General features: G+C 33.4%; 2 protein-coding genes across 2 annotated transcripts; one reads left to right on the top strand and one right to left on the bottom strand.

The window, feature by feature from the left end:
- Positions 1-431: 431 nt before the first annotated feature.
- LOC108685665 lies at positions 432-3,521 on the bottom strand. Its single transcript, XM_018190560.1, has one exon. It carries the CDS (start codon positions 3,519-3,521, stop codon positions 432-434), a length of 3,090 nt encoding a protein of 1,029 aa, XP_018046049.1.
- A 5,686-nt stretch (positions 3,522-9,207) lies between these two features.
- Positions 9,208-12,410, top strand: LOC108685563. Its single transcript, XM_018190413.1, has 4 exons — positions 9,208-9,219; positions 9,713-9,921; positions 10,021-10,125; positions 12,302-12,410. The coding sequence occupies exons 1-4, from the start codon at positions 9,208-9,210 to the stop codon at positions 12,408-12,410; spliced, it is 435 nt and encodes a 144-aa protein (XP_018045902.1).
- Positions 12,411-16,940: the final 4,530 nt, after the last annotated feature.

Here is a 16,940-nt window from a genome sequence, read left to right as displayed (position 1 = left end):
GTGTGTGTGTGTGTGTGTGTGTGTGTGTGTGTGTGTGTGTGTGTGTGTGCGTGCGCGTGCGTGTGTGATTTTACTCCACATGTGGTCTGCATAAACTATTAATATTATGCGTGTGTCGTACATTTGCGTGATTTTATTCTACACGTGATTTACACAGACTGTTAATGTAATTAATAATTTATTACAGTCAATTATATACTTCTTTATATTATATATTATTCTTGAGAGAATGACAGAATACAAGAGGAATTATTAAAATTAAAATTGAGTACAACTTGAGAACTTCATGCGAGCTATCATCAGAGCTAGTTATATGAAACGTGTATATGACCTTTTTTCGAAATAGATTTTATTTGTTGCGCAAATTAACGAATGAACGTTTTGCTCGCATATTAATAATTTATTTGAAATATTTTTACGTAATATTACAATTAAATATTGCGTATAAATTCTACGTAGTGGATCGGTCCATTCGGTTTTAATTGCCTCTGCTCTGACACTCTCAAGGTCGCCACTTTGTTCCGGTATTCTCTGACTTTGGCTTTCTCCGTGTCATTTTCCGGTTCATCGATCTGTTTTATCATACTTTCGTCATCGTGATGATAAGCGATTGGTTCCGGTGCAATGAACGCATTCGATTCTTTCGTAGTTTTGCCATTCTCTTCAACAATTTTCATTGCATTATTGCTTTCGCTTCCAAAGTTATAATCGTCTTTGCTGAAACCGAAGAAATCATGCGCGCTCTGAGGATCATCGAATGACTTGCTCGTCAGAGTCTGCTGCAGAGCTATTGCCTCTTCATTGTTTTTGCGATTTTCTATTTCTGGCTGCAAACTCCGTCGTTTTCTTAACAGCCGCGAATGACGTGGCCTTTCCGATGATCTACTTTGCGCGTTCCGATTTAAAAGCGGAATATTCTGCAATGTAAAGACTGATCGAGGAGATTGCTCGGCCGTATTACTTGGTAATTGTGGCCTGTATATCTTATTCGACCAATTTTCCGTGTTAAGAATTTCACTTTTTATGTCAATATTAAATGGTTCCTCAGTTTGTGGCCTACGTTCTTTAAAAGTGTATCTATAACGGTCGAGAACATTTGCTGGAATTTCCTGAGGCTGATAGTAATAGTCACGTGGACTATTTGTGGTCTCGTTCAGATTGTATTTGGTGATATTAAATGGTTTTACTTTGACGATCTGTTCACTGGCACTTTGTTGATGAGCAACGTAGACTGGGTCTCGTGGACGCGGAATTTTGGTATGTGGATTAGAAACTTGACTTTGCGTGTTCGCAGCTTCATTGGAGAAATAATAAAAATTGTAAGGCTGTCCATATGGATTTTCCGGATTACCAACGACTACGAGATAACCGGAAGGTTGTTCTGAAGACTTGTCATTCGCATCTTGTGCTGCGATTTCTTTTACAACGTGTTGATAATAATTTGGAGCATAATTTTGTGTGATAGGATAATAATTTGGTAAATTTGACGGAACGATAGTAGTCGCCGGTTCCGTATTGTCAAAGGCATAATCGAAAGGCGGTGGCCATACCTGAAGCTTTTTGTGCTCGCCTTCGTGTAATTGTCGTGGTCTTTCAGGCAAACCGATCTGCGGAGTCAACAGAGTCTGCTCTTTAAAGATTTGCATGGGACTCATATTATCTCCATTGAACCGGTTGTCCGTTGATTTATCTGTCTCTTTATAGTTCAGCCGTCGTGTAGTTGCTTGCTGTACCTTGTCATTCGCATTGATATAACGCACAGGCACGACTAGAGGTATGTATGTTCCAAAATCGGCTTCTTCCTGCGAGCCCGCGTTCTCTAATCTCACATCATCATCATCTTCCTTATCACGAAAATGTCCCGGTTTTTTAGGTCTTCTTGATGTATCATTTTGGATTCTCAAATTCTCTCTATCATTTCTATCCGCTTCATTTTCATCATTTAAGTCATATTCTTCGTATTTATTCTCCGGCAAGGCGTATTCTTCTCTAAGCTTCTGCAGCCGAATCAAATGTTCGTCGTAACCATCCTCGGCAGATGTCTCTTCCCGCGACACATCTTTGGGATTGTTGTGAACTCGTTGTGAATCATACATGTTAGTTTGAACATATGGATGCTTGAACATATTTACATAATCGCCGATTCTATTATCCTTCAATTTCTTATTGTCTAATATCTCGCCGTAGCTGTCACGAATCACTTCGGGATTACCTTCGTGGAAATAATCGCCAATAGGCAATTGCTGATATCCTATTTCTACGTACTTGTCGAAATCTTCAGGTTGTTTATATCTATTAAATTGTTTGTTAGAATGATCGTCGTGATAGTCTTCGTTTTCCTCTTTCTCATCCTTTGGGGATTGCTTCGAGAAATTGTTCGGGAGATTCTTCTGGCTGGCATACTCTTTATGTCTTTCCATGGAGCTTTCATCTTCCTCATCATCATCATGATGCGTTGGTCTTCTCTCTTCCGTTGATTCATTCTTGGAAACATCAGCGATTTCCTCTTTATGATTCCTGTATCTCTCATTTATTTCTTCCTCCTTGTAGTGGTCAGCTTCATCATGATTTCTTTCTTCTTCCTGCTGATTTAGATTCTTGATGTGCTCTTGTTGTTTGCGTTGCAATTCATTAGGTTTGTTGTTTTGCTGCTTGTTCAGCTCGTCGATATGTAATTGATGATTATATTTGTTCATTGGCTTCTTCACGTCCTTCTCATCATAAATATCTTTTTCTTTCACTGTATATCGTTCTGCGTCTTCATTATTCCTATATACCGTCTCCTCCTCTTTCCGTAAATTCTTTTCCAAAACTGGCGTTTCCGTATTTTCGTTTGAGTCACTGACAGAAACGGGTGGAGAAGGATACGGCAGTTCGAGATTCTCGACAGGATCTATTGATAGAAGATTCGGCGCAATCGGCAATGGGATCTTGACGAAGAATGGCGCCAATAGAGGCTGTTGCGACTGTAAGTTTGTCCCCAAATCCATCGGAACCTTTGCAGGAAGTGTTGATGCGGGTTGCGATGTCGTCATCATTATTGTATTATTTTGACGTCCGTGAAAGATCTGTTCATATTGCTGAAGATGTCCTAAAATGTTTGAATTATTGCCAAAGTTTAGCACTCCAGTAAACCTAATGGTTTCTTGCTGCCTTGGCACAGTAATATTCGCAGGTTGAGAAGATGCAACATTTTGTTTTACATTAATCTTGGTCATATTGGACATTGCAACGGGTTTTGTGACATTCGGATTTGGCAGTGAGGCGAATTGAATTGGAGTCACCGTGTATCCAAAAATCTGGGCCAAACCTGATAGCAGAACACCGAGACCTCTCTTATCGCGAGGATTTTCCGTAGATTGTTTGTCAATTCCATCGGTTTCTTGTATAGGAATTTTCGATAGATTTTCGCTGTACGTCAAAGGTCCTGCTCCGAATTCGGCGATTTTTTCCGGTGCCACTTCGAATGCGCGCGCGACGCACAGTAAACATAGAATTAATATTTGTACATACAATTCCATCGTGGAAGACACCTAATTGATGTTCGGAAACAATCGCATACTGCACATTGAATCTATTAAATCACTTTTAACTATCAAATTAAGACACTTTATTTTCGTATTAAATACGTGCTTTTTTTTAAATCAATCTTTATTTTATCTGAAAAATTCACACTGTTTATATTCTAGCGTTTATATTCTAGCGTTTGTTTTATGTCACCAATTACTATTATACTGTTTTTATTAGAAGATGAGCAATTATATAGATAAATGACTTAAAACTTGACTGTAGATATTATTGCAATAATTGCAGTCGGATCGCGCTACTTTCGTGCCTCAGAACTCCACGAGGACTGTCGGTTGATTGCGGCGGCATAGCTTGTCATTAAACAATGACTTGACGGGCGGGGATAATTTTTGCATAATATCGGAAAGAAATATCGAGTTTCTCTTGAATTGTATGGGCCTACTCATTGATTTGCGACAACTGAAGCAGTACGATGCAATGCGCGCGCGGGAATGATTGAGGTACGGAATCGCGCGCGAATAAGTTGGTATTACTGCTAAAGAAATAAATACAAGAAAATTATGCGCGCTCATGCGATTCTGGCTGGATTCTCTCTCGTCATTTAATTGCACACAAAAATGACATATCTGTCGCAATATTCGACAGTTTTTAAGAAAACGATAGATCCACATTAAATTTGTTAGTTTCCATCATTAACAATAATTAGGTTTTATAAATGAAAAATTGAAGATGCAAATTAATTTAATTATTCTGGGAATAGCTACAGCGAGAAAAACAATAAAAGAAATGAATTTTTAATCTTGATTATTTATAGAGAAGTCAATCGTTTGTTATGATATATTTTTAATTCTATAAAGATAAGCATTTCTTTATGTAAGGCTTAATTTTTTTTAATTTCTTACAGATATTTATTTATATAAAAATGAAGAATATTTTTTATTTGAAATTATAATGCAGAAAAAAGTTTAAGATAATTAAGCCAGCTATTAAAGATATGACAGACTTGTCGTGCATGCTTGCGTTTGTGCATTTTTTTAGTTTCCTAAGTGAAAGGGGATTCACCAGTGCGTGCACAAGCGTAAAATTAATTTGTATTTATTGTTGGTATCTCAGATTCTCAACTTAGCTTGTCTAACAAATGCAAAAATATTTTTATTTGTTCCGTTGAGAATTGCCAGTGTGAAGAAAAATTATTATTCTCGTAACAAACTTTCTTATATTCGGGTCGACAACCTTATGTTTTTAGAATCTAAAATAAGAAGCGAGGATTATTGAGAACACTACTCAATAGAGAATCGATATTGATTTCGATGAATTAAAAATTTATTTGTTAATGCATGTATGTAATTTATATTTCTCGTTTTAAATGTGCTATATATAAAAAGAAATGACTTACATTTTGGACATAGTAATGAGATGTAAATATAACATATTTTTAAAATGGATATGAAATTTGAAGAAGGCTTCTTGTAATTCAATTTTAATTTGTATTAATTAATGCGATTATTTAGCTGAACGAAAAATTTTTAAAATTCAATCAATGTATGATAAGAAATTTATTTAAGTATCTATATATGGCAGCGTTATATAAAATGTATCTATCTATCCGTGCGAACGTTATATAAAATGTATCTGTTCGTGCGAGCATTTCCATAAAAACAATTATGTTGCGTCCGACTACAGTTAATTGTGACAGTAGAAAGACGGGAATATTATGGAAGGTTACAATAAATATTAATTCGAATCGTTGTGTCCAATTAATATTGATGTGATTGATCATAAGGTATACATTAGTACTAATTATGTGCTTTTTTATCTCAATTTAAACTTTGGTATGCTACTCTTCACGCTTGAAATCCATATAAGTACTACAATTTAAATTAAATTATAGTATATATGTATTTTTCTTAAATCTTTATTGTTTTTGATTTCTTTCTTCTGACTTTTCTCTTGTTTTTATTTATAATTATTTAATTCTGTCATTGCCGGTTCTAAGTCCAAATATAAAAAGAGAAAGATGGCTGAAAGATAATTCAATTAGCGAGTAAAACGTCAACGCCGAATATCGGATAACGATACTTAAATAACCCGTCTAACTCATACAGAGATTTCATCTTGAGAGATTAAATCTCTTCGAAAAAACTGCCGTGGAAGTACGTGGGAACCCACTATGAATTTATTTTTCAAGAAAATCTATGAAATCAGACGGATAACACGGATGATGGTAGATTGAGCGATCAGACTAGGAATCGACTTTAGTACCCGGACTGGATAATGTGAAATAAGTGATCGAAGCTTCTAATGAGGACTATGTCAGGCCTTTGAAGGAAGTAATACTACTGACGTGATCATGAATGCTACAAACTTTCATTTAAGGCTGAACATCACTTTGGTACCTGGAATCTGGATTGCTACAATCACAGAAATTAATTACCGTGATGAATTAAGAAGCGGAAGAGCAATATTGGGTCTAAATGAAACACACATGAAGCGCAAGTAGGGACATTTCATAACAATACGAGGGAATACTCTGTACTTCTTTGGATACGCGGAGATAAGTACGAACGGCGTTGGCATCTTACTTCCATCATGAATATAATATGTTGCACGCATGAATATAACATGTTTATAATTCAGGACAGAATCATTACTATGAAGCTTAACACAAAGCCGAATATATTGAACGTCGTGCAAGTACTATATACTCTCTCACTGGTACAGTCATTGATGAGAATACCGACAAATACTATGAGTCGCTCGAAGCTACTCTAAATGTCTCAATTCCCATTTCTAGGAAACCACAACAATCCTTGATAATTGAAATGCAAAAGTTGAAAAAAATATTTCTTATCATCAAGTCTGTCGTCGGTATTCACGGACTTGGGAGCAGAAATGATCACGATCAGAGACTCCTAGAATTTTGCATTAAGGAAGAGAGTTCAATATATCTATAAATAAATAATGGAAAACTTTGGATGCCATCTCTAAAGGCAGAAGAATAAGTGGCATTAATTGTAAAACTAATGTATGAATTATCGATGACATGTGGAAACTCATTCAGCTTAGGAAGAATATGAGGTGAAAAGGGTTATAGAATGCAGAAATGTGAGAGGCATATGTCATCCTTTGTATCATAAATAAGAACTATTGTAAAGATAACAACTTTTTAAAAGTGTGCTTTTTAAGAGTATATTGATATTGAAAATCATTCTCTGAATTATCAAACCAATTTCTTCAAGAAAGTCCGTTTGTAAATTGTCCAAACAATTTAAGTCAAAATCGTACAAAAAAGGATTAAGATTTAAAAAATTCAATGTTATGGAGTCAGCCTGGCGAAGTCTTACAGATTACGGCATATAAAATATGATTGTGACCAGTATAATCAGTAATTGACCAGTATTTATTAATACTGACAGTACTGACTGTGTAGAGTTACCTTAAGCGCGTTTAGGATATAAAAATTACCTCGCATTTTAAAATTACGCAATAATATCAACTTTGACAATTCTCAACTATACAGTTAAACTGTAAAATAATTCAGCATTAAAATCATGCTAAAGCAGTTAATTTTTATACCAATAATAATAATAATAATAATAATAACTTTATTGATGCAACTATTTACAAGTAGTAGAAAAATAAAATATCTGACAGAAAATAAGAGCGACAGGTGCACGCAAAAGGTGTGACAACAGCTAAAAAATTGATTAGAACCTAAGTGATAATGAAAATCTCCCAATCTGAATGATAATAACAATAAATCATATAAAAAGGCCATATCAAAGAAGTCTTTTAATACTTTATAGCGAACAACAAATTCGAAACGTATATTTCGGGAGCAACAAATTCAAACAATACATCAGTGCAAAATTTGAACAAGCGACAAATTTTTTTTCGAATAATTTACTTTTATAATGTGCATATTGAATGGTTTTTCGTTATTATTTATATCTATTTTATAAGTAACAAATTCATAACTTGCATATCTCAAGAGTAACAAATTTTAACATCTTCGTACCAAATTTGAGCGAGCAACAAATTTTTTATTGATACTTCACTCTTATACCGCTAGCTGCGAAAGAAATTTTTTCATTATTATTTATCGTTATTTCGTAAACAACAAATTTTTACGTTGTTATATACCATTTTGTTATATATATATAACAAAAATGTATGTGTACAGTTACGCTATCTTAATCTTCTTTTAGCGTAACATCGTTTTTTTAATTACAATACATTTTTTTCTTTGGCAACTTTTTAGCAACAAATAAAAATGTTAGAATTGATTCTGCTCACTTTGTTCCGCTAACTTATAAGACGTTTGTTACGGCTTTCGTAAGTAGATGTGTATGACTTGCTCCTTGGTCAGAGAAAGTTGCTATTTCCTTTGGCGACGATAAAACCTCTTAGGACGACGATTCGCGAGGGAGGGATAGAATAAAAAAGCACATTGCGTTTAAGGAAGGGCTCTCGATTACATAACATCCTGAACACATTTAAGATTATGTGATTTTAGAATGAATTCGGAATATTTCATGAATGAATACAATGTAAACGGCAGTGCTATTTAAATTGAAGCAATGCAAGCGATGCAATTGTTTTATCTCTTTTAATGACATTTAAATCTTAAATATTCAAATATGAAATAAGAAATCGAGATTGCACTCATAAATTGTTACGCATTACGTTATGAATTAATGTGGCAATGTGGCGAAAACGTAATTACTGAACGAAATCAATTAATACGGTCATGTTATTCAAGCGAATATAAGGCAAAGATATCTCATAGCATTATATTGTAATTTTATTACTTGGTGACACATTTTTATTCAATTAAAAAAATCAATTTATTAAAATATTGCTTGCATTAATTTTTAATAATGAATTGAACAAATTGTATACTTGATTTATTTCTAAAATCTCATAATAAATTGTAATTAATTTTATGAATTTACAAAAAATTAATATTTATTTTAAAAAGTAATTGTTATGAACATGTTTTTCAAAAATTTACTTTATTATTGGTCATCTAAGGACATAGTTTACTTGCATAAAATGATATAGAAAAAATTTAGGAGCAAAAGTTCTTTAAATTTTCATAAAAATTTTATGTTACTTATATAATTTTTTTGGAATGATTTCTCTCATAAAGATTGTCTCGCGACAGTGAACGTCTGCAATATAGCAATGTTGTCGTCAATATTTTTTGTTTGATTCTTTGTTGTCGCGTGAAAGTGTAACATTTTTATCTTTTATAGGATAACTAAGAAAATATTATCTTCTTTTCAATGTTATATTTAGCATAATATAAATCATGCAATTTTATCATATAATTTTATTGCATTTTATTCAAATATTTTTCATAATATCTTTTATATTGTAAAAAGCAAGTGATAAAATAATATTCTAACTTCTCATTTATCTTGTATATTTCTAATTAGAAGATGACCTCGGAGATAAATCGTGATACTCTTTTATGCAATCGTTATGTCATTTAACGATTCTTTAGATGGGAGTGGTTTTGTAGAGTTGTTAGTCAAGATGCTAGTTGTATGTGCGCGCATACCGGTGGATCTAGAATTCACCAATTAAATTTAGCGAACGACTTGTATAAGAAATCCAGTATAAAAGAAGTATCAACCCCTTGGATGCTATCAGTTAGTGCGCACCATTCTTAACATGAAGCTGCTGGTAAGCATTTAATTCGTAGAGGTTGACATATAAAATTAGTGAATTTTGTCGATAACTCAATTTTGTGCATGAGATTTTACATATATATAAAAACATCTTTGATTTAATCAATCCAAAGTTTTTTTATATAAATAAACGTACTGTACGTCATTTTTCCAGATAAGAATAGTATATTTCGGAGAATATATTTTGATATGTAAATATATATAAATTGAAAAAAAGTAATAATGCCAAAAAATACTATGTATAATTAAAAAAATCTGCTTATATATTACAAATATTAACAAAATTTTGATCAAGCTAGAAACAAATACTATATTTATTTGAAACATTTATTTCATTTTATATTATCATTTATGTTGTTGTTTATTATTATTGATTGTGATACATTTTAATTGATGAAATGATCGTCCAGTTTGCAATATTTCATACAGTCTTTTGTTAATTATGATGATTCATATTCATGTTGTCCATATATCAATAATTGTTCTAGCTTTTGTTGTCGTTTATCATTCTAGTCTCTGAGAGTCTCGTCGCGGAAAAAACAACCGACGGCAATGATGTATCATCACAAGTGACCACTGTTTTTCAAGCTCAACCGAGTGCTCAGGAATTCATAGGAGAAAAAAAATTATTAAGAAAAAGAAGCTACGATCTGCTTTCCTTGCCCTACATACGCACTTACGCTCCCGTGTTGCCGTGGTAAATAGTACAAATAAATATCTTGTCAACGACGCGAATGTAAAAATCTCGGAACAGCAATTTGGTGCTGACAGTTGATTTATGTATTCGATTTCTCAGGTATCGAGGCGGATTGAGTAGCTACGGATTGTATGGCAATGGTTGGTATCCGTCGGGCTGGCCGTTGTCATACGGTGGTTGGCACAGTGATTGGTATAAAGGATGGTAAATTTCGAGTCTTGAAGTGTGACTGTCGCTAGGAAAGTACGCATCGATTTTTAGTACCTTTTTTAACATTCGATAATTTCGACGAGTGTCACAATTCGTATTATCGTAATTCATAATATTTGTTGAGTTATTTGTGGATACATTGTAGGAAGTGTCATGACAAGAGATATATCGATGTTTATTTTAAATTTAGATTTTACGATAGTTATTAATAGATACTTTGAAACTTCATATTTATGATGCCAATTAGTTGTAATTATGTATCAATTGGCACGAAGACAATACAGCACTCGATCACTTACATATAAAAAAAATAAAAGCGTTAAAACTAAATAAATAAGGCATGTAGAAAGAGCTAAATTATTGTGTGCGTACCTTCAATCGTTTCTTTATATATGTTGCCAATATTTCTTCGCATATGGTGAGATTCTTGTCCGTATCCTGTGCAATGAATCAAACGAAATCTCTTTTAGAACTCATTGCAAGACAAATTATTTCACAAACATCAAAGAAAAACTTCATTAATCATTTTCTTTGAACGAGACCTTTAAAATATTTGTTAATTCTTTGATCTTTTGTATCTTTTGCTCTTGATCGGCAGTCCGTGAAACGTTGCACATCTGGTATGATCCGTACATTTTAAAGTGAAGACGATAGGTAATTCGACAGTCAATGATTTTAGAAGTGCATACTTATCACTTATTCGCCGCAGTACGTGTCCTCATGCGCAAGTTGTTGCAGGGGGTTGCTTAGAAACGAGATGACAACAAATATTTTATCGGTTTTCCAAGTATTGAATGCTAGCATTTTTCATATTACTCTGACGAATAATAATTGTATTGCAACATGCGTCTGACAATTGCATCCTTCGATTTAAATTAGATATCGATAGATATAAATTAGATACTCATCAACTGATTTAACAGTTACCGTCTACAGAGTTATCATCTACAGCGAGTATTGAGACCCGGTGGATAAATTGTCTCTTTCCGCTTCTTTACTTTATCTAAATATACTATATTTTTATAACATTTAAGTAATAGAGAAATGTGAATAATATAAATAATTAAAAAACTTTAATGAATATAAAATATTTTATTTGTAGAGTTTGCCAAATACTGTAATGCTAGTTTCCTACGTTATCCATCCCATTACTTGTCTTCCTGTTCTTTGTTAGAGGGCAGGCGGAACATACATAAAATCGATTCTGTCACTTTCCCACAAGGATAAGGACTGATCCGAGCAGTCATTTCGGCTTAGCGAACCCATACATTGCGAATATTTATATACATTTATATATAATATATGGTTTTGTGAGTATTAATATTAATGTCAAATGTTATAAACATTTGATACAAAATGGGAGCAGAACACAGTTTAAGCTAAGAAGAGTAAAAATAAAAACAGGATTCATATACGTTTGATATAATAATAATTGTAATTATAATAATAGGATAATATATGAGAGTTAAAGATTAATTTGTATTCTTATAATAAAAAATACTTGGTACGATGATGTATTTAGAAATGTCGTAAAAAAATGATGTTAACGGGATAAATATTTAAATAGCATTATAAATATTCAAAATTTTTACTGCTAATTCAATTTGATTGCTCATGAAAATGAGCATTCTTTCAGATATATTATTTACGAAAACAATTGTCAGAATATATATTAAATTGTTGTTCTCTTTGTAAGTTTGTTATATTTATTGCTAGTTTAGGTTTCTTTTTTAAATATGTAGGGGATTATAATCAAACTTCATCGTGTGAGAGTCAAAGATCAACTCGATGCATACTTTGAGGTTGCGCGTTTATTAGCTCCATTGTGAAGAGTGACAGTAGAGGGAGAGCGGCAGCATCTCCCTCTGGATGGACCAGTTTTTTGTCCTTTCCAACTGACCAAAACTCAGAAAATAAAAGTCAAAGGCTAACTGAGTGCGTTTTATGCCACAATGTTTGTTTACGTTTGAGTGGACAGTGGTCATTGTTCTGAGGGCAGCATCCCTCATCGAATGGACCAGTTTTCAAAGCGGGCACGAGCCCGCGATGATGAGCTAGAAAAACAAGATTTCTTGTTATGCGAACAGGTTTCATTGAACGGGCGGCTACGAAGCGCAGTCTGTCGGGGAAAACAGCTTGTGATCTGTATCAAGTGAAAACTGGTCCATAGTTCAGGCCCTCAGTTCAGCAGCCCGGTGCCATCCACGTGCGATCTAGTCGAGATCAGAGATCAAACTCTCAAGAAAAGCAATGACGAGAATGGGAGCAGGTTCCACTGAATAAACGGGATCACGATCTTCAACCGCGCATCGGAAATGTAGAGCAGGTGGAATGTTTAGATCTGCGAGCGTACGAGGAAATTTCTTGTTTACGTTAATGTAATGGATTCGCGAGAAAGTAATCGATTTAGTCATGCGCGAATTTTGCTCTTTATCTTGAATATCACATGAAAATATGAAGCATAACATATACATATAAATACTCATTAAATAAGTTGTTTATTATTTATTATTAAAATAAAGTAAATTTGTAAAATTTGTAAAATTTAATTAAAATCAGTTTTTTTTACAAAATATTTTGTCGTGTCGTAATGTATTATAACTTAAATTATTTAAACGCAATATTTTAACGTGAATCACATATTAAATAAGAACAAGGGCGCGTATTTATAATAATGAAATAATAGTAATAATACATAAACATAAATGCATTAAATAAATAATTAATTTGTAATTGATAAACTTATAATTTTGAAATGGAGTTACTAACAGAATCGCCAGAATTATTTTATGGTTTGCATATTAATAGTAGTCACCATTGCAAAATCTTGTATTATATTTTTTGAAGAGAGCACTGTCGTCAAGCGTCAAATGAAGAATACGATAAAAGGAATTGTAGTTCGGATCTAGGGACAAAGACCATAGTACTGAACCAAAAGGACGCGAAAACAAAGGCCGATGACGTGTGTGTCACATGAGACGTCGAAACCAGCCCACATTGGCCACTTCTTTCACCTGTCCATCACTCCCTGTCCTCTAAAGAGGACGCTTCTGAAAGAGGACATTTGCGTTTCCGTGCTCGTACCAGCTATTGTATGCCTTTATCGGCTGTTTCATGCTCTTCTCCGCTGGCAGTTCGCTTCACTGGCGACTGTGCGTTCGGTCGTAGGAAATGTATATCTGACGTGGGAGACAAAATAATTGCACGCTATACCTTTTTAGTTGTAATCGATCTTCGTGCCATCAACTTTTATCAGTTCTTTATCGATATTTTAATTTTTGTATAGGATTATGAAAAGATGAATATTATAACTTATAACAAACAAAAATATTCAATTCACAGACATAAATTTTTTTATTAAAATTTCTTTATCAAGATTGTAATTTGAAAGGATATTTTCTCTATCAATATAAAAGTTCAATTTTAATAATATTACACATTTTTGTTTAGTTATGAATATTAATTTTTAGTTATTTATGTTATTAATTTGTGTTAAATAAAAAATGTCTTATCGTGAAAAGTTATGTTTGTTGAATTGAAATTTGAAGAACGAATATAAGTTTGACATAGCGATTGGTTTAATGAGGGACTAGTAGAGAGGCTGACAATATGAGTGTAAGAAAGAATAGTAAAGGAAACTTCCGCTGTCGAGATAATTTCAGCTTCGGTTGTGAGAACCTGTTTCCCGCGGGGGGGCCACGAAAGGGTCTTACTACCTACACAGCACATTACCTCCATTCGTATCGGTAACGAGGTCGACTTTACTCCGCAGCACTCTTCCTTCGGGATAAGGGGGTGAGAGGATCATAGACACGCGCATGGTATTACCGGGACACCCCGTATATAGGGAGGGCGTATTTGTTTTACTGCCTGGCTGCCGGCATTGGTTGAGAACGTGCTCCGCATTCTTGAAATCGTGCCACCCTTGTTACGGCATAGACTCTTCACCATCATCCCTTTCGCCCCTTCACCTCGCCATCAAACCTGGCTCTTTTCCTCGTTGCCGTAACCATCATAAGAAGGATCGTCGCCGATCCGCTCCCCTATGTCCTCCTCCGCGCGATCGTAAAAAAAATTCTTAACTCCTGTAGTACTCTCTACAATATGCATATACGTACGTTGTACAAGACATACTTTACAAGATGTTTTTGAAACTGAGGAACATTCATCTGTTCATCGAACATATCGCAATAAAATAATTGGTATGATAATAAAGGTTAAGATTACAGTATAGATCCTTTATTATCTTCAAAAATTAATTATCAACATTGAAATTATCGAATTATTTATCACTTACTACATTATAACATAACAATATATCTAGTTCGAAGACTTTAACTACATTTAGGAGATACATTTTCACACCTAGCGGCGTAATCCTTAATAAGAAAAAGTTACGGTTGTGAAAACCGCATCATTAATTTTACAGTCTTTGTCAGGATCAGCGTTAAAACGAGAAGATTGTCTTTATCTTTTTCTTCAATGAGACTATAAAAATTTTTAACTTCTGCAATGGACACAAAGTGCTTCTGAAAAGTGGAATTTCTCTTTCCAATCCTGAAGAAAAATTTACTGCATTCGTTATTCTTATACTAAACAGTTTTTCAAATTTAATTGCGATGTTAATTATTTATTATTACTTATAATTTATATTATAGATACAATTATATTAGTATACAGTTTACATTACAAAATTACACACAAAATTAGCACATAGATTATCGTCATTGTAGTAATTTCTTTTTTATTAACGTAATTGTTTAAAAATTATATTTATTTTTTTCTTCCTGAGAAGATTCTTCGTACTTTTAGATTTCTTAATAATCACAAGTAATATTATTTTTTGTTAGTTTAACTCGTAAAATTGTTATCTTCTTTAATGGTTGATCGGCTCTCTACGAGCCATCTCGGTCGGTGCCTGATTTTTCGATAACGGCGCATTGTCATGCAGACACAGTCGTCACATTGCGGACTCAGACTATCTCGGCAAGATGAGAGAAACGGCAAAGAGTCCAGCGATTTCTACCGATCCTAATTTACGGCCAGGATTTCAGGCGTTTATGTCTTTCCGATAAGGTCGTTCACGCAGATGCCAAGTCTACACCAATGGATCTTCTTCATCCCACTTTTTCTTATTCCATCCCCGTCGATTTTCGCGTGTCGATAGGACGCGATGAAATGTCAGAGCAGAGTTGTACGTTCATCGTTAACGAGAGCAGGTATATAGAAGCGAGGTGTCGATTCGTTAACGGCGTGCGATCGCGTCGAACTCACGAAATTGCCAGCCATTCTTCCACGATTTTCTGCTAGAAATGATATTGATCGACACTCGTAGAAGTCGTGGATGTAAGACTATGGATGTTTAACCGCTTCTTAGATAATAAAGTGCGATCCACGATATCTCAAGAATACGGCACAGCATGCTAGATAGTTACACAAATAACTCTTTTATCATTTATTGCAAGTCAATATCGTCTTGTATTTATTAAAAAGTAATATTTATAATGTGTGAATGTCTGTAGCGATAATTTTAAACGGATAGACGTGTGCAAAGGCGATGCAAATTAAGTAAATTGTCTTGGACTTTCAACCGATCAAACAGAATCCGTAATAATATTTGTTTAAAGGACAAGCAATCGGAGATTCGCTTAAATTGGAAATTTTGCCTTTTTTCCATCTATAGAGGGTGTTAAATTCCCTGTGAGATTCGATTGGTCGGTATTTTGCGGCGGGCACAGATTTCCTGTCCGGAAGAATCGACAAGATGGGTTTGTTCACGATTTTCTATCGGACTGACGCTTTCTTTACTGATTTCTCACGCTCTGGCAATCCTCAGGATAAGTCAGATATATTTGCTTTGTCGTAACACACAAACGAATATAATTTTGATTGTAGTAAATATTAATTACATCTAATATATTTAAATTATTATTGATGATTATCAATAGTGCATAAAATTAATGACATATATTAAATTGTTGCAGCAATGTATATTAGAAGATAATAATATTCAAAATATAATACTCAATATAATATAATATTCAAAATATAATACAGCATTATTATTATATCAGAAAAATATCAGAAAATAATCTGGACTTTGTATAAATATAATTTAATATCGATATATGTTATGCGAAAAATATTAAGGACATTTTTTTAACTCTTTCTAAGACTTAAAATTCTTATTTTCATTTTTAAATTTTATTTTGAAAAGTTTTAATTGCTGAATTTTACTCGATAATTCATTTATCGTTAAATCAGTAGGCGAGACAGTATCTTCTATATTTGCGTCTAAAGCTCGAATCTTTGATATAAAATGTCTTTGACCTCGTAATCGTGTAAGATTCATTAATTATTGCTAGATGGCCTCGCGAATTAGGGATTGAATCAGAGAATCGAAACCGAAGTATTCATGGATAAAATTCGTCATCGAGTAGAGTCACAACGAAATACAAAAATAACTACTTCGTATAAAATTTGCGTTGCGGAGTAGATCTAAATATGTAACTGATTGATTTGCAAAAGATACATAATTGATTCACAAAGTTTGGCACTTATTCTTACGTCTCGCTGTTTCTATCTTTAAATTGATCGAAACGACATTAGCATGCATATTGAAATATGTCAAATTTCTCTCATCTTTGTTTTATATTTTTGTAGTGATTATTTTATCTACATAAATCATTGTTAATTTTATATGATTTAATATATATTTGATACTAATCGAAAATAAAATTTAATTAATATTAAAATATAATAATACTTTAGTAAATACTTGAATATTTTTGCTATATAATTTTTTGCTA

The sequence above is a fragment of the Atta colombica genome, unplaced genomic scaffold (assembly GCF_001594045.1).
Source record: "Atta colombica isolate Treedump-2 unplaced genomic scaffold, Acol1.0 scaffold155, whole genome shotgun sequence".
Taxonomy (NCBI): domain Eukaryota; kingdom Metazoa; phylum Arthropoda; class Insecta; order Hymenoptera; family Formicidae; genus Atta; species Atta colombica.
The sequence above is the reverse complement of the archived record's forward strand: the minus strand, read 5'-3'. Positions and strand labels throughout refer to the sequence as shown.